Source organism: Miscanthus floridulus, chromosome 4, assembly GCF_019320115.1.
Source record: "Miscanthus floridulus cultivar M001 chromosome 4, ASM1932011v1, whole genome shotgun sequence".
NCBI classification, from domain to species: domain Eukaryota; kingdom Viridiplantae; phylum Streptophyta; class Magnoliopsida; order Poales; family Poaceae; genus Miscanthus; species Miscanthus floridulus.
Window position 1 is genome coordinate 35,577,498 of NC_089583.1, and position 18,203 is coordinate 35,595,700.

Genomic DNA, 18,203 nt, shown 5'->3' on the forward strand with positions numbered 1-18,203 from the left:
TTGCAGAGTGTCGTACATGAGACACTCGGCAAAGCAACCGTCATGATAGTGCACCGTTAACGGCTACTTTTCTTTGCCGAGTGTCCGGTCGACACTCGGCAAAGGCTTTGCCGAGTGCCCGACAAATGACACACGGTAAAGAAGGCTTTGCCGACTTTTTTTTTCTCCGAGTGACCTATGCCGAGTGCAGCGCTCGGCAAAATCTTTACCGAGTGTTTTTAGGCCTAAGTCCCTTAGTGCCGGCGGGCGAGGAACAAGAGTCCAGGTGCTGTTGGCGAGAAGTGCGTCGACCTCATCTTGCATGGCGGTGCGCCAGTTGGAGTCAGACAGCGCATCACGAATAGAGCGCGGCAGCGGCGACACGGGGGCGATCCACTGGATGAGCAAAGCCGTCATTCCCACGCGTGCGCATCGAGTGCGCGTTGGTTACCGACGGGATCGGAATCGGCCGGGTGTTGGTAGTGCGGCCGGTACCGCTGGCAGCAGCCTGTGTAGAAGATACAGGGGCAGCAGACGTCGTCGAGTTGTACCCGGCCCCGCTGGCAACATCCTGCGTACTGGACGCAGGGGCGGGCGGGCAGCTGGGTGGGTACTGGACACAGGGACGGTAGGCGCGCGCTGGGCACCAGCTGCATCAGGCGCAACCTCGGGCACGCTGGGAGGTGCTGCACGAGTTGAGAGGCCTGTGCGGGCGCTACAGGGCCATGCAGCGGAGGCACAGCACCATGCACGTTGGGCAGGGTATGTGCAGGGGCGAGCGCTGTAGCACCCATCGTGGACGCCGGAGAACCTGCATGCACAGTACGAGCTCTAAAAGGAATAGAAGGAGCTTCATCATCAGGTGTCAAGAAGTCCAGAGTGGAAGGAGCCATAGGTGTCGTGGACATATCTGAGAAGGGAAGAAAAGACTTGTCAAAGACAATGGCGGGAAATAATAATCCGATTGGATTGAAGTTTAAGACATCGATAGCCCTTGTGGTCGGAGGAGTAACCAAGGAACACACACAGGGAGGAGCGGGGCAAAAGTTTGTTAGCCGCTGTGGAGGACATATGGGGTAAGCAGGCGCAGCCGAACACACGAAGATGTTCATAGGAGGGCTGTGTGGAATGAGGGAGCTAAATGGCGTGGAGAAAGCGAGAGTTTTAGTGGGGAGCCGGTTCACAAGGTGGCGGTGTGAAGGGCTTCCACCCAATAAACCGGAGGAAGACTGGCCTGGAACAATAGGGAGCACAGAATATTGTTTAGGGTGCGAAGGGAGCGCTCGGCTTTGCCGTTTTGCTGGGAGGTATAGGGACACGACATACGGAAGACAACACCATGCTGGAGGAAGAACTTGCGGGCCGAAGAATTATCAAATTCACGGCCATTATCACACTGGACACTCTTGATGGTGGTGTTAAATTGTGTGCGTGCATAGGCAAAGAAATTAGAGAGGGCAGAGAACGTCTCGGACTTGAGACGAAGTGGGAAAGTCCAAATATAATGTGATCATCAAGGATAACAAGATAGTACTTGTAACCAGAGACACTGACCACGGGAGATGTCTAGAGGTCACAATGTATTAAATCAAGTTTATGTAGTGCTCGAGAAGTAGATGAACCAAAAGGCAGATGCACATGACGACCAAGCTGACAAGCGTGACATGTGGTCTAGATCATCCTTATTACATGAAATGGCACTAGAGCTGACAAGCTTGGACAAAGCTTCACGACCGAGGTGTCCGACGTGACGGTGCCAAAGGGAGGAGCGGGCTGCAATGAATGCAGCAGCGCTGGTGGAGTGTGGGAAGAACGGGTAATGGTCGCCAAAGCTATTGCACCTGGCGATCACGTTCCTGGTTTGCAAATCCTTCACAGAAAGGCCAAATGGGTCAAATTCGATAGAACAGTTGTTATCGGTGGTAAAACAACGAATGGAAATCTAATTCTTGATAATGTGAGGGGAGACCAAGACATTATTAAGAAAGAGATCGCGGTGCGGAAAAGAAAAAGAATGAGACCCGGTGGCAGTAACGGGGAGTAAGGCCCATTACCGACAATGATAGATGAAGGAGTGCATGATGAAGATGGAGAAATTGTGGAGAGGTTACCAGCGGCGGAGGTCATGTGGGAGCCCGCTCCAGAGTCGGCGTACCACTCGGAAGTCGGAGGTGGGTTGAGCGTCATCATGTTGAACGAGTTCGCCAAGGAGTTCGAATCGAACGAGCCGCCATGGATCGGGTTCCAGGCCCCCGGTGACGACTGGAATGCCGGCTGTGGAGCCGGCTGCAGAGTATGGGCTCCCCCGTAGTAGGGACCCGAGGGGCCACCGTACTGGGGAAGACCGTAGGGACTGAACGGCACGGCGGCGAACCCGGGTGGGACCGCGGCGGTGGCGGCGAACGTCGGTGGTGGCGCCATCGGTGGGCGACCAGAGCGGTCATAGGGCCACATCTGCACAGTCCCCGCCCAAGGATGGGAGAAGGACAGGTGCGCCACCAGTGGAGGGCGGCGTGCCGCCGGATCGGCCACCGCGGCCGCGTCGACGGTTGTTGCACTGGCCGCCGCCGAAGGTGGACGCTGGAGCGGGCGGGCGCACGGACGGAGGGCCACCCTGGCGGGCTGGTGCTGAAGAATGGCCCTGGCGCGGTGTCGAAGATGATCCTGGCATGGCAACAAGTGCGGATGGCGGTGACGGCGGCCGTGCCTCCTGCTCGATCTCTTCCAACAGGAGGTGAGTCCGGGCCTCCTGAAATGTGGGGAACGGACGATGCATCTTCAAGATAGACACCATATGGTGATATTGGCCGTTAAGGCCGCGGAGGAGCGTGAGCACCATCTGCCGATCACCAATGGGGTCGCCGAACTCGTGTGAACACAGGAAGTTCCTTGTTCGAGAAGAAGAATAAAATAGGAATATTCGGCTGAACACTAACTGAATGTATGTGAATTACAGTAAGTGCTTAGAGAAAATAACTACAGCATAGTTTCCTCCATGCCCCTCATCCTTGCTCACTCTGGTATTTATACTTGTATGCCTAAGCCTTCCATTCTGGGCCAGTTAGCCTAACGTTGGGCCGGCGCTCGCGGACGGGCCTGGCCTGCTTACTTGTGGATGCTTCATCAGAGTGAGACACTGGCACTGTAGAAGACGTGCTGACAATCCCCTCTCCTTTAGAGCCGGCATGACCCCAAGCCGGCGCTCGAGGGAAACGCTGCTGCAGAGGAACCAGCAGCTCCCATGTAGCCAAGGATCGAGGCATCTGGGACCATTGCACCAATACTTCTTCAGCTGGAAAGGCACCTGATGTCCAGCGACGATCAAGAATAGCTTGTGGCACCTGAAACTGGACGAGCTCGTCTGGAATGTCAGCAGTAACCTGTTGCTTACCATGCGATGCCTTGAGTTGGGAGACATGGAACACAGGGTGTATTGAAGAAGTATCAGGAAGCGCGAGCTTGTAAGCAGCGGCACCAATTTTGGCCACAATTTTGTATGGGCCAAAGAAACGGAATGACAATTTCTGGTTTGCACGAGTGGCCAAGGAAGATTGGACATATGGTTGGAGTTTAAGAAAAACCCAATCGCCCACAGCAAAGTGACGCTCAGAGCGATGCTTATCGGCCTGGCGTTTCATGCGGAGTTGTGCTCGGCTCAAATGCTGTTGGATCAGGGAATGCATAACAGCGCGTTCATCCAGCCAGCTATTCAAGTCAGCGACAGGAGTGGCCTCAGGAGGAGAAACACCGAAGTGCCTGGGAGGAAAACCGTACAGAACTTCGAAGGGAGAACGACCCAAGGAGGTATGGAATGAAGAATTGTACCAAAATTCCGCGAGGGAAACCCACTGAACCCATTTAGAGGGACAAGCGTGAGCAAAACAGCGCAAAAAGGTTTCAAGACATTGATTCACCCGCTCGGTTTGGCCATCCGTTTGCGGGTGGTAAGCTGTGCTCATGCGCAAGGAAGTGCCAGAAAGTGTGAAAAGAGATTTCCAGAAGGCACTTGTGAAAATGCGATCACGATCGGATATGATAGCTAGAGGCATACCGTGGAGGCGGTAGACATGATCCATGAATAAGCAAGCCACCGACGCCGCCGTAAATGGATGGTGTAACGGAATGAAGTGCGCGTACTTGGACAGCTTGTCAACGACCACCAACAGAGCATTGGCTGACCTAGAGCGAGGCAGGCCCTCCACGAAATCCATTGTAATGACCTCCCAAGTGGCTGAGGGAATGGGCAGCGGCTGTAGAAGGCCTGGACTCTTGGCACGGTCCGGCTTAGCACGCTGGCAGATATCACAGCTGCGGACAAACTCATTGGTGGCCGAGTACATACCGGGCCAGAAGAAGAGTTGACGGAGCTTCTGGTAAGTAACTGGGACCCCGGAGTGGCCCCCCAGTGGACTAGAATGCAAGGCCTCCAGGACCAAGGATTGCAGCTTGGGGTCATGAGCCAACCAAATACGACGCTTGTAGCGAATGACACCATTGACCAGTGAGAAGTGTGGCAGCGAGTTGGGGTTGACAGCCAACTGAGTCAAGAGTTTCTCAGCTGTAGGATTCCCAGAGTATGAAGTCACCACATCAGACAGCCACTGTGGGGTTGCCGCAGATATAGCCAGCGCGGACTCCTCAAGATCGCGGCGGGAAAGAGCATCGGCGACAGTGTTATCGGCGCCTTTCTTGTAGACGATCTTGTAATGCAACCCCAAAAGCTTGGTAAAAACCTTTTGCTACCATACAGTATTGAGACGTTGTTCATTCAGATGTGTTAAACTCTGATGGTCAGTGTGTATGAAAAATTCGCCGTGAAGCAAATAATGGCGCCAGTGCTCGACTGCCAGGAGAATCGCCAGGTATTCCTTCTCATATGCAGAAAGACCACGGTTGCGCGGGCAGAGAGCCTTACTGATGAATGCAATAGGGTGACCATGCTGATGTAGCACGGCACCTATGCCTACACCGCTGGCATCGGTGTCAATATGGAAGGGTTGAGAGAAATCTGGCAACGCCAAAAGTGGAGCAGAACTGAGAGCTTGCTGTAGATCAGAGAATGCAGACTGCTGTGAAGGAGTCCAGACAAACGGAACATCTTTCTTGAGTAGTTGAGTCAATGGATGAGCAATGATGCCAAAGTTTCGCACAAACTTGCGATAATAACCCGCGAGGCCGAGAAACCCGCGAAGTTGACGAGCTGTAGATGGGACTGGCCATTCTTGAATTGCCTGGACTTTTGTTGGGTCGGTGGAGACACCAGCTGCACTAAGGACATGACCTAAGTAGGCGATGGAACGCTGGGCAAATGAGCATTTGGACAGCTTGAGTTTCCACTGGTCCTTGCGCAGCCATGACAAGACTTGCTTCAGGTGATCAAGGTGTTCTTCCAGAGAGTTGCTGTACACCAAAATGTCATCGAAGAAAACGATCACGAACTTGCGCAGACCAGGTGCTAGGGTACAGTTCATAGCGCCTTGGAACGAACCCGGAGCGCCAGTCAGCCCGAAAGCCATAACACGAAACTCATAATGGCCGGTATGAGTCTGGAAGGCTGTTTTGTACTCATGCCCATGTTGCAACAGTATCTGGTGAAACCCTGCCCGTAAATCTAGCTTGGAAAACCAGCTGGCCTGATGCAACTCATCGAGCAACTGGTCAATGACTGGAACAGGATACTTAGACTTGACTGTAAGAGAGTTCAGCTTCCGAAAATCAACACAGAACCGATAGGAATTGTCCTTCTTCTTAACCAGTAGCACAGGTGAGGAGAACAGACTTGTACTCGGTTGGATAAGACCCTGAGTTAACATCTCCTCGACTTGGCGCTCGATTTCATCCTTCAGAGCCGGCGGGTAGCGATAGGGGCGGATATAAAATGGCTGAGCCCCTAGCAAAAGAGCAATAGCATGATTACACGCTCTGGATGGAGGAAGAGAGTCAGGCTGCTGGAAAAGATCATTGAATTGCTCCAACAGTGCTTGCACTTCGACAGGTACACGATCAGTAACTGAAGCAGCCGAGTTGGGGTCCGCTGTACACACTTGGAAGAGGAGCTCAGTTGGTGAGTCAGCCAATTCACCTTGCAAAAGCACAGAATGGCCCTCATAAGGGATGCTGAGCCACTTATGCTTCCAATGGACATGCATTGGGCTGAAGGATTCCAACCAGTCCATGCCGACTATCATATCAAAAGCAGCTAAAGGAAGAACACGAAGATCAGATATAAATGAATACTGCCCAATTGACCATTGTACTCTGAGCAATGTAGAAGGACTGTGCAAGTATCCGCCACCAGCGATACGGACGGAACAAGGAGTGGCCTGAACAGTAGCATCCTGAAGACGAGCAGCAACTGCAGCACCGAGGAAGGAAGAAGAACTTCCGGAATCCAACAAGATATTTATGGGATGGCCTTGAATGCTGCCTGAAAAACGGACAGTACGAGGTGCTGGTGTTCCAGTAACTGCACTCAGAGAGATGGCCAGGAATGCTTGCTCTACGTCTGGTGGTGTCGTAGGCGCTGGAGCTTGGTCTGCATCATCAGGCAATAAGTCCCATAACTCTTGGACGAGGTGAAGCTGGACCTGCTGACTGCATTTGTGGTCCTTACTCCACTTCTCCCCACACCTGTAACAGAGGCCCAAGGCCCTCCGATAAGCCTTGACTGCGGACAGTTTAGTGTCGAGGGAAGCAGCACCATGCGTCTCCGTTGCCGCAGGCAGAGCGGGCGGCTTCTCGACACGCGGTGGTGGAGGAGGCAGCGGCAACGCCGTCCGCGGCGTGAATTTGCCTGACGTAGCCCAATCACCCTTGTAAGGCGCGCGAGCTGGCGATGGGGCGCCCACCTCTTCCTGCACCAAAGCCATGGAAACCGCAGCATCCAAACTCTGGGGGCGAGAAACCAGAATAATAGCTTTGAGCTCGGCACGAAGGCCATCAACGAATCTCATGGTATAAAAGAGTGGGTCGGTAGATGTGGAGTAGGCTTTGAGCTGATCGATAAGCTTGGTGAAACGATCAACATACTCAGAAACGGTACTGGTTTGCTTAATTTGGAAAAGCTGACGGATAAGAGCCTCGTGCTGATCACGGTCAAAGCGGGAATGGAGTGCTTGGCAGAAAGCTGTCCAGGTGGCTATGGCTGGGGTATTGTCAATGGATTCGTACCAGCACGCAGCAGTGCCTTCAAGGTACATGGATGCGACACTAACCCACATAGAAGGATCAACAGAGTTCATGTTGAAGTACTTTTCACAGTTGGAACGCCAAAGGCGAGGATTCTCACCATTGAATCTGTTGAAAGGAAGCTTGGGTAAGCGACCGGGGTTGGGGTTGTTGTGATGGAAATTGGGTGAAGGAGAGTGGAACATGGGTTGGTGGATTGGTGGTCTGGGCGGTATGGTGATCGGAGGGGGTGGGGGTGGCGGAGGTGGACGATGTGGAAGGGAAGGTGTTTGGCGAGGCATGGTTGGTGGTATGGGGTGAAACTGTAATGAAGGAGCGGCAGATGACATGCTATGGAAGGGTAAAGATGGAGCAGGAGGAGGGTCGGGAAGCTTACTCATGGCCGGAACAGTGGTCCAAGTCACGGCTGACCCAAACCCAACATCCCGGAAAGGAGGTACCACGCCTTGCCCACTGGGCGTTTCGACGGCCGCACCGGCCAGAGCACGAGCAGGCGTCGAGGAAGAAGAAGTGCCAACGCTGAACCATTGCGGCGAAGCGTCGAACACCTTGCGGTCAGGCGCCTGGGAGAGCTTCTTCACCTCGACCTTCAGATCGTCCACGAGGGCCTCGATCTCCGGGCGCCAAGCACCGAGATCCGTGGTGGCGACCTCGAGAGCTGTGACGCGGTCGGTGCTGTCGGAGGTGAGCTTGCCGCCGCGCAGAGCTTCCAGATCGGCGACCCGCTTGCCAATGGCGGAGGCGAGTTCGGAGCAGGTGGACTCGAGGGCGTCGAAGCGCTGGTCGACGGCGGCGGCGCGGTCGGCGCGGGCGCGGTCAAGGTCAGCGAACCGGCCCTTCCACTGCTCGTCGTGGTTGTCGAAGCGGCGGTTGTAGTCGTCGCGGGACTTCTGGATCTCGTCGAGGATGACCTTGAGCTGTGGATCCATAGCGCCCAGCGTGCGGCGGAGGCGGGTGAAGTGCTCGTGGTGGAACTCGTGGGGTTCCAGCTCGATACAGGAGAGTGAATCGGATCGGGATGGAGCGGCGAGGAAGGCGAGCAGGATCGAACAAGCAAATCTGATACCAATTGTGAACATGGGAAGTTCCTTGTTCGAGAAGAAGAATAAAATAGGAATATTCGGCTGAACACTAACTGAATGTATGTGAATTACAGTAAGTGCTTAGAGAAAATAACTACAGCATAGTTTCCTCCATGCCCCTCATCCTTGCTCACTCTGGTATTTATACTTGTATGCCTAAGCCTTCCATTCTGGGCCAGTTAGCCTAACGTTGGGCCGGCGCTCGCGGACGGGCCTGGCCTGCTTACTTGTGGATGCTTCATCAGAGTGAGACACTGGCACTGTAGAAGACGTGCTGACAACTCGCCAAGAGATGTGGCCATGGACTCGAGTCGGCGGCAATAGTCGGTGATGCTCATGGATCCCTGGCGCAGGTTGCGAAACTGCGTCTCGAGGAGCAGCGCCCGGGATTCGCTGTGGCCGAGGAACTCACCCTCCAGGAAACGCCAAGCTCCGCGGGCCGAGAACTGGTGAAGCATCAGCGACTGCAGCAAGTCACTGGAGACGGCGTCGTAGATCCAGGTGAGGACGGTGCAGTCCATCTGCGCCCATGCGGGGAGCTCGGGGAGGGCCTCGTCGGTGAGAACGTGGCTGGTGAGGGCATACTTGCCGAGCACCACGAGGAAGATGCCACGCCACTTGCCGAAGTTGTTGACCGATTGCTCCAGCACGACGGGAATTAAGGCCTTAATGTTGACGACGGCCGTGGCCTGCGCCCACAGGGCGGCGTTGTCGGCCTCGTGGGCGTCCAACCGTGCTTCCTCCTCGGCGCGGCGTCATCTGCAGCCATCGGGGGCAGCGAGATGGAGGGTGCTGGCGAGGGATCGGCGACTGTGCCTGGCGAGCTAAGCGGCAGCAGGGACAGGCGATCGATCGGCGACAGCTATGGTTGCGGAAGCGTAAGCGTAAGCGTGATCGGAACCGCGTGTGATACCATATTAGAGAATGCTAATCAATTGTATTGCTCACAGGAACGGCTTACATATATATCATAGGAAACCATACGGCTAGAAGGCAGAAAGCCACACGACACACACATGAATACTAGCGCTAACACACACATGAATGCTAGTGCTAAACTGAAAGGCCACAGGCCACACGACACACACATGTTACCGCCCAAGATCGGGCGTGATCGGCGTATCGAAGGTCCGTATCTGCTCCCGTGTGATCTGATTACAGCATACGTGAAACAAACAATAACTAACGCAATCGAGTAGCGGTGAAATCGGATCACTCTACAAAATAAGCCAACCAAACAGCATGTTGGTTCAAGTCGTAGTCCAGCTATTTGTAATGACAGTACTTATTCTTAATAAATTTCCCGTTTCACAAAAAAAAAAAAACTGCTTTGAGTGGGCCAGGTGCCAAGATTAAACTAAAATTAAATGGAATGGAAAATTGAGATACTCAAATAAAACGGTATCGAAATTTGATGTTACAATTAGACAAATTGGAGAGTTAAGGTGCAAAATATGGACTTATTTAAGTCATAGCAGAAATCACATCACATCATTATTTAGAAAGGACATTGGCAGAGCAAAGAAATACAGTTTATGTTAAGCAGTTCTTTACAGTAATGCTTTCCTTTTTTCACCACCGTTCACTTCGGATCGAACTATCTGATTAGTAAAGGGATTCCATCTTATTCACATGTTCTTTTGTTGCCACTTGTAGATCGTACTAGACAAAATGGGAGAATACATTTTGCATCATTGGTTCAATTTGTGTTACCAGAGCAACTTCAGCTCTGTTAGCAGGGAGAGTAATGCAGTCCAAGGGAACCAAGCAGACAAATTTACATTAGCAGCCCGTGTCCTGGGGGCCGGTGTATTATTCTGTCAAGGCCAAAAACCAAAATATTCATCAGCACTTCAAAGTTAGCACAGAAATGGTATCCTGGTCAAGTAAAATTATAACCAGAAGTAATGGTTGGCTGAAGCTTTACCTTGAGGAACCAGCTCCCGCGTGTTAGGCCCTGTTTGGTTGAGCTGTGGCTGTGGAAAAAAGCTGCTGTGGGCTGTGAGCTGTGGGAAAGCTGCTGTGGGCTGTGAGCTGTAGAAAAGCTGAAAGCTGTTTGGTTAAACAAGTATAAAATATACCTTCTATCTTTATCTCTCTTGAAACAACTATGGAAGAGCTTTTTATTCCACCAATTTTGAAAAGCAGAAAGCCAAAAGCCAAAAGCAGGGTCAAACCAGCTTTCAAAAATGTACTACGGAAAAGCAGCTGTTTCTGAAAAAGCAGCCTCCAAAAACAGCCACTTTGGTTGGACTTTTAGCTTTTGGGGCCAAAAAGCCAAAGCCAAAAGCCCAACCAAACAGGGCCTTAGTATGGTTCTCTTCAGAACCCAGCACTGGGATTGGCAGATCCCGCCGCCACAACTCCCATTCCGCTTCCCTGCGCACCTGTCTGCCCTCTCAGCTTCCCTTCTGCAGAAGTTTCCCATTTGCCATCTTTGTCCATCTCTTGCACAAGCTCATTAATCTTCCGAAACTGGTACGGCCACCTTGAGTTGTACAGAAACTGGCGAAGGTCGAATCTATTGTCCTCTGGTGAATAGCTCTGCAAAAGTGGCAGCGCAGGGTTAGAGCACCAAGCAGGCAGGTGTTATGAAATGTAGTAGATCGGTACCTCAGCATGATAAGATGGTGTCAAAACAGTCATCTTATGCCGATTTATGGCATAGTACTTGAAGAAGTGTTTCACTTTGTCTGCCACTTCAGACGGAGATAATCTTCCACACCAACTGTGGCACAGGTTCTGCAGCAATTTGTATTAGCATGGTTAGGGCCCCACTCCGTTCAAACATATTTGCAAAAGTAAACTCTCTGTTCAAGGTTCACTTTAAGATGGTTGCAGAATATATACCTTCCTATACACATCTTTTTAGTTTTTAACAAAGCAGAAGACAAAGATTAATGTCTCAATTTCTAAGTCTATAATCCTAGGCCTCTAAGGTCCCCTCCAAATAAATAAATTGCATTTTAAGTTTCCCTACATGTGACTCATCCTTAGTAACTTTGAATTTGCTAAAGTAATGTTGTTTAGCCCTCTTCTGCATGATAGTTAACAAGTTGCAAACTCATACACAACAACATAATTATGATAACTTCAGCAAGTACAGTGTTATTGTCATTGTATCAGTTAACTGTTAAAGTTCTTTAGGAATTTTCATGTTAATAGCATGCAGGAAAAGTTTAATATCCCAATGTGAATAGAACTGCTGTTATGAGATTCCTGCAAAGTTCATACTGATTCCTAAATTAACTAAAATTTGCACAACCCTTACTTTTTGTGCTTCAAAAACAGCTTTCAATCATTTAGTTCTACACATGACTGGAGAGAGGTGAAGCAATTGGTCATGAAAAATATAAAATATTAGGGCAAAATCACAGAAAAGAAGGGATTTTTCACAACATAGAAGCCCCTACAAAAATGCTTTAGAAGGAAACTGCTAGCCACGACAGGCTCAGTTGTTATACAAGGACAAATTTAAAACTTTAGCTTAAATAATAACAAAGAAAAAAATGCTATCCCTCATGATACAAATCTATCCTGCAGTCAATATGCTGATAAAGCTAGACAGACAAAAAAAAAGGGCGTACTCAGTGCAGAGAGCTCCCACTCTGTGCGGGGTCTTGGGAAGGGTGTTAGTGGTAAGCCTTACCCTCGCCTGTGCAATGCGAGGAGACCGCGACTCGAACCCAGGACCTTCCGGTCACAGGCGGTAAGACTCTACCGCTTGCACCAAGTCCGCCCTTCAAAGCTAGACAGACAGCACATAAAAATTTTAACTGCGCTGCAAATGGAAAATGCAATTTCGATAGAATGCTGAGGAATAAAATAATCAAGGCTTTGTTTGTGACAAATGAATTTTCTCTGATTCTTGTGGAAATCAAAGGTTTCCTTGTGCAATCCCTTTGTTCTGAACAAGCCCTTAAATATTAAATACATACCTGAAACATTGAAATAGGACCACATCGGAAAATTTTCCTTAACCTCCCTGAAAGCATCTAGGCCCCTAAGTGGATTTCGGTGATTAATGTCAATACAAGATTACTATGACTAACATGTGTTTTGCAGAGGCAATTAAATTAGGTCATGGTAATGAAGATCGATTGGGCAATCGAGGTTGTCATGCCCCTACGATGGAAATCGTTTCGGTTTTCAAAGGATGACTAGTTCTAAGTGTCGATTGAAGTTGGGGAGACACTTAGAGTAGTTTAGGACTTTGTTTTTCCTTTGGCCGTACTATAAAGGGGGGTATGAACGGGTAGCTTGACCTAGTTGAGTCTAGTGAGTTAGGTGTGGTGCACACTTGTTAAAACTAGCTCTAGGTAGCTCCTATGAATGCCTAAAATCCTTTGGAGCAAACTTCATTCACATATGATCGAGAGTTGGAAGTGAATGGAGGGTCAAATACTGACCGGACGCTGGCTCCGGTGCGACCGGACGCTGTTCGCAGGGTCCGGTCAGTTCATTTGACTGTGATGATCAAGTCTGGTGTGACCGGACGCTGGAAGGTCGTGTAACCGGACGCTGAGGGCCAGCATCCGGTCGACTCCAGTAAGGGTCCAGACTTGAGAAAGTGCGACCGGACGCGTCCGGTCAGTGGTGACCGGACCCTGAGTATCCAGCGTCCGGTCGTTTACAGTAAGCATCCAAGAGCGACCGGACACGTCCGGTCGGTACTGACCGGACCCTGACAGCGTCCGGTCATCACTTGAAAACTGTTCGCGGGTTGAACTGACCGGAGCGTCCGGTCAAAACGATCGGAGCGTCCGGTCACCCCGCAGAAGCTCATAACGGTTCGTTTTTCAGGCTGCCTTATAAATAGAAGCTCCACTCGTGAGTGGAGTCACTTTTGCTCATTCCAAAAGCTGAGAAACACGTTTGTGAGTGCCAAGAAGAGCAAGGTCCTAGTGAGGTGTTTGTGATTTGAGAATCCAAGAGTGAAACCTCATTAGTGAATCAAGAGTAGACAAGTGTGCATCCATCTTCTCATTAGGCTTCGCGTGGTCAAGTGAGAGTTCGTGCTTGTTACTCTTGGTGATCGCCATCACCTAGACGGCTTGGTGGTGATTGGGAGTTTAGTGTTCACCCGACGGAGCTTGTGGGTGACCCAACTCAAGTTGTGAGCGGCTTTGGGTGATTCGCCGCGACGGAGTGTCGAAGAATCAACCCGTAGAGAGCACTTGATCCTTGCGCGGATCAAGGGGGAGCTACACCTTTGCGCGGGTGCTCCAACGAGGACTAGTGGAGAGTGGCGACTCTCCGATACCTCGGCAAAATATCGCCGCGTTCCTCTTCTCTCCCTATTTACTTTAAGCACTTACTTTGAGTATTTACTTCGAGCAATTCAATACTTGTTTTACATTCATAGAATTGCTATGCTAGAGTAAGTTTGGAACATAGGGTGCAAGTCATTTGTGCGTTGATTTGATAGAAACACTTTTCTAGGCATAAGGGGTTAATTGGGCTATCCGTAGGATTTGATTATTGCAAGAAAATTTAGAATTAGCCCAATTCACCCCCCCTCTTGGCCATCTTGATCCTTTCAATTGGTATCAGAGCCTCGTGCTCACGTTTTTAAGCCTAACCGCTTAGAGCAAGATGTCTCACGGGGATGGACCTCCTCCTATCTTCGAGGGGGATGATTTTCCATATTGGAAAATTCGCATGGAGGCTTACCTAGAAGCTCTAGATGTTGGAATTCTTAGAGCCGCCTCTCAAGGGTTTCCAACACCTAAGAATGCCGCACAACTTCAAGGCGATGAAGTAAACTATGAAAAATGGAATGCAAAGGCTCGCAACACCATCTTTAGAGGCATTTGCAAAGATGTGTTTAATAATGTAAGGAACCACAAAGACACCCATACACTATGGTCGGACGTTTGTGCGCTCCATGAGGGAACCAAGAGTGGGCGTGAGGAACGCTATCATCTTGTGATTAAAAAGCTAAATTCTTTTGAGATGCTTCCCAAAGAAAGTGCTAATGAAATGTATTCTCGTTTGAATGTTCTTGTAGAGGAGATCAATGGGCTTGGACTTACTCAAATGTCACCATTCGACGTTGTGAGAAAGATCTTGAGTGTCCTCCCCATTGACAAATATGGGCACATTGTGACCGTGCTACATCAAGGTGATCTTTCCGCCGCTACACCGACACAAATCTTGGGAAAGATCAATGCTCATGAGATGTACATGCATATCACGCCACAAGATGGCTCATCCTCTACAAAGAAAAAAGAGAAGGACTTAGCATTCAAAGCTAGCCAAGATAAGAGCAAGGCAAGACTTGAGTATGAGAGCTCAAGTGATGAAGATGATGAAGAAAGTCTTGCTCTCATGGTAAAGAAGACCGCCAAGATGCTAAAGAAGCTAAATAAGAGTGGCATCAAGTTTGACGGTAAGAAGAAGAAGTTCTTCACTAGCTCAAGAAGAAAGCCAATCTCCGAGATGGATTGTTACAATTATGGCAAACTTGGTCACCTAGCTCATCAATGCACAAAACCCAAGAAAGACAAGTTCAAGAACAAGGACAAGAAAGATGATTTAAGTGATGAAGATGAAAAGAAAAAGAACAAGCCATACAAGAAGAGAGAAGGCAAAAAGAGAGACTTCTACAAGAAGAAGAAGAGTGGCAAGGCCTATATTGTCGGTGATTGGCTCACAGACATTGATTCATCAAGTGGATCATCCGATGATGAGAGTGACAATGAGAAGGTGGCCGCCATTGCTATTGATCTTGCATCCTCACCGCCACCATCGCCATCATCCTCTACACACCTATGCCTTATGGTCAAGGGTGAACGCAAGGTAACTAAGAGTGATGATAGTAGTGATGATGAGCAAGCTAGTGATGATGATAGTGATAGCGATGATGATTCACCCACGTATGATGATCTTGTCAAAATATTAAGAAAATACACTAAGATCATTAGAAAGAGTAGAGCTACAAATGAAAAACTTGATGCTAAAAATGATTCACTCTTAGCTAAGTGTGATACATTAGAAAAGGCTAATGATGAGCTCAAAGAAACAAATGATTCTATATCATCCAAACTCAAGGAGCTCAAATCTTCTAAGAAAGAGCTTAAAGATAAACATGATAAACTTGAGTGGGTACACAATGAGCTTATCACTAGTCACAACAAGCTAAAAGATGAATATACAACTTTAAAGATCAATTATGATACCCTTGTTATTGCACAAGAATTCTTACCAAATGAGCCACATGATGCTACTAACTATGTTGTTAAGATTGATATAGCTACCTCATGTGATGATTTAATTGATGAGAGCATTAAGCATGGATCTAGTAGCAAAGGCAAACAAGTGGTTGAGTGCAATGACTATGATAAGTATGTCAAGCTCAAGAGTGACCATGAGAAGCTCATGAAAGATCTTGAAGAGATGAAAAGTCACAACACCATTGTGCTAGAAACTCTTGATCATGACAAAGAGTTGATCCTTGAGAATGAGAAGCTCAAAAAAGAAAACAAAAAACTCAAGGAATAGAAGAACAATGATATTCTCAAGGAAGAGAACAAGAAGCTCAAGATGGAAAAAGAGCATCTCAAAGTGGGATTGAGCAAGTTTGCTAGAGGCAAGCATCTCCAAAGTGAGCTACTCATGAATACCGTCATGAAGATGGATAAAAGTGGCATTGGATATATAGCAAGTGTAGAGAAGAAGAAGGCTCAAGCTCAACACCAACAATCAAAGCCAAAGCTAAAGCCAAAGAGATGTTTTGAGTATAGACAAGAATGCCACTTTGCTCATGAGTGTCAAACTCCACCACCACAACCCTTGCCCAAACATGCTAGACCCTTTGCTTTCAATGCTCACTACATGCTTAGAAAAGATTCTAGTGAAAAGACGAAAGTTATGTTCTTAGGACCCCCAACAAGAGTAGGCCTAAGAAGATTTAGGTGGATAAATCGCTTGTTGAGAAGGTGAAGGGCCCTCAACAAGTTTGGATCCCTAAAGCTTGAATCTCTTGTGTGTAGGTGAACTACAAGACTGGTGGAAGTCATTGAGTTATTGATAGTGGTTGCACTCAACATATAACCGGTGACCCTCGTATGTTCACCTCACTAGATGAAGAGATAGATGGACAAGAGAAAATAACTTTTGGAGATAATTCAAAGGGCAAGGTTAAATGATTGGGCAAAGTGGCAATATCAAATGATCATTCCATCTCCAATATGCTCTATGTTGCCTTATTGAGTTTCAACTTGCTATCCGTTGGGCAATTGTGTGATCTTGGCTTCCAATGCTTATTCACCGAGAAGAAGGTTGTTGTATCCAAAGTAGATGACAAACAAGTGATATTCAATGGATTTAGATAAAACAACTTATATCTAATTGACTTCACCTCCGAAGATGCAAACTTGAAGACTTGTCTATTCACCAAAACAACACTTGGGTGGCTATGGCATAGAAGACTTGCTCATATTGGGATGAGCTCACTTAAGAAGCTTATGAAGAATGATTTGGTGAGAGGGTTAAAGGATGTGAAGTTTGAGAAGGACAAGCTTTGTAGTGCATGTCAAACCGGCAAGTAAGTTGCAAACACTCATCCAACCAAAGCTTTTATGTCAACCACAAGAGTGCTAGAACTCCTACACATGGATTTATTTGGACCAACAACATACAAGAGTTTGGGAGGAAATCTCTATTGTCTTGTGATTGTGGATGACTATTCAAGATATACATAGGTGTTCTTCTTTCATGACAAATCCGAAGTTGCATCTTGTTTCAAGAAGTTTGCCAAGAGAGCTCAAAATAAATTTGAAGTGAAGCTCAAGAAGATAAGAAATGACAATAGCAAAAAGTTTGACAACACAAACATAGAAGCTTATTGTGATGAAGTTGGAATCAAACATGAAGTCTCCGCAACCTATACTCCTCAACAAAATGGTGTAGTTGAGAGGAAGAACTGAACTTTGATCACTCTTGCAAGGACAATGCTAGATGAGTACAACACCCCCGAAGCTCTATGGGCGGAAGCAATCAACACCGCATGTTATGCATCCAACCGCCTATTTCTTCAAAAATTCCTTGTCAAGACACCGTATGAGTTGCTCAATGGGAAGAAGCCAGACGTCTCCTTCTTTAGGGTGTTTGGTTGCAAGCGCTACATCTACAAGAAGCGGCAATACCTAGGGAAGTTTCAAAGACGTTGTGATATATGTTTCCTTGTTGGTTACTCATTGAAGTCTAAAGCATATAGAGTATTTAATCATGCCACCGGCTTGGTTGAAGAAACATATGATGTGGAATTTGATGAATCTAATGGCTCCCTAGGAGCACATGAGAATCTTGATGATGTAGGTGATGAACCATTGAGGGAGGCTATGAAGAATATTCCGGTGAGAGACATCAAGCCAAAAGATTATGAAGATGATGTACAAGTCATTGACCAACCTTCTTCATCAAATATACCACAAGATAATGAAAAAGATGGGATAGTAGAAAATGAAGATACTCATATCTCTCATAAGCAAATATTGGTACAAGCACAAGATGTTGATGCTCCACAACCTCCTCCTCAAGTGGTCAATAGAAGAAATACACCTCTCCTACAAGATCATCCATAAGATCTCATCATAGGGAGTCCAACAAAGGGTGTGATGACTCGATCTCAAAAACTTACTTTATTTATTGCTCATCACTCTTTTGTCTCTTGCTATAAGCCTACCAAGATAGAAGAAGCTCTTAAAGATCCGGATTGGATCAATGCCATGCATGAAGAGTTAAACAACTTCACTCGCAATGAAGTTTGGACTCTTGAAGAGCGACCAAAAGGTGCAAGAGTCATAGGAACGAAGTGGGTGTTCCGCAACAAACAAGATGATCAAGTTGTTGTTGTGAGGAACAAGGCAAGACTAGTTGCAAAGGGGTTCTCTCAAGTTGAAGGTTTGGATTTTGGAGAGACCTTTGCACCGGTTGCAAGATTAGAAGCCA

At 48.2% G+C, this 18,203-nt stretch overlaps 2 protein-coding genes across 2 annotated transcripts in view; both read right to left on the bottom strand.

Moving 5' to 3' along the window:
- Positions 1-3,017: 3,017 nt before the first annotated feature.
- On the bottom strand, positions 3,018-8,770 carry LOC136548382 (uncharacterized). The gene is made up of 3 exons (XM_066539934.1): positions 8,477-8,770; positions 4,827-8,255; positions 3,018-4,718 (listed from the first exon to the last, which is right to left on the bottom strand). Exons 1-3 carry the CDS (start codon positions 8,768-8,770, stop codon positions 3,018-3,020), a joined length of 5,424 nt encoding a protein of 1,807 aa, XP_066396031.1.
- Positions 8,771-9,708: 938 nt separating this feature from the next.
- Positions 9,709-18,203, bottom strand: part of LOC136551311 (glutamine-dependent NAD(+) synthetase-like) — a 29,123-nt gene continuing 20,628 nt past the window's right edge. The window contains exons 11-13 of the mRNA XM_066542879.1: positions 10,863-10,991; positions 10,177-10,793; positions 9,709-10,066 (exon numbers count right to left, since the gene is read on the bottom strand). Coding sequence (XP_066398976.1) covers positions 10,572-10,793; positions 10,863-10,991 — 351 coding nt within the window. The 3' untranslated portion in view covers positions 9,709-10,066; positions 10,177-10,571. The remainder of the gene's footprint in view (positions 10,067-10,176; positions 10,794-10,862; positions 10,992-18,203) is intronic.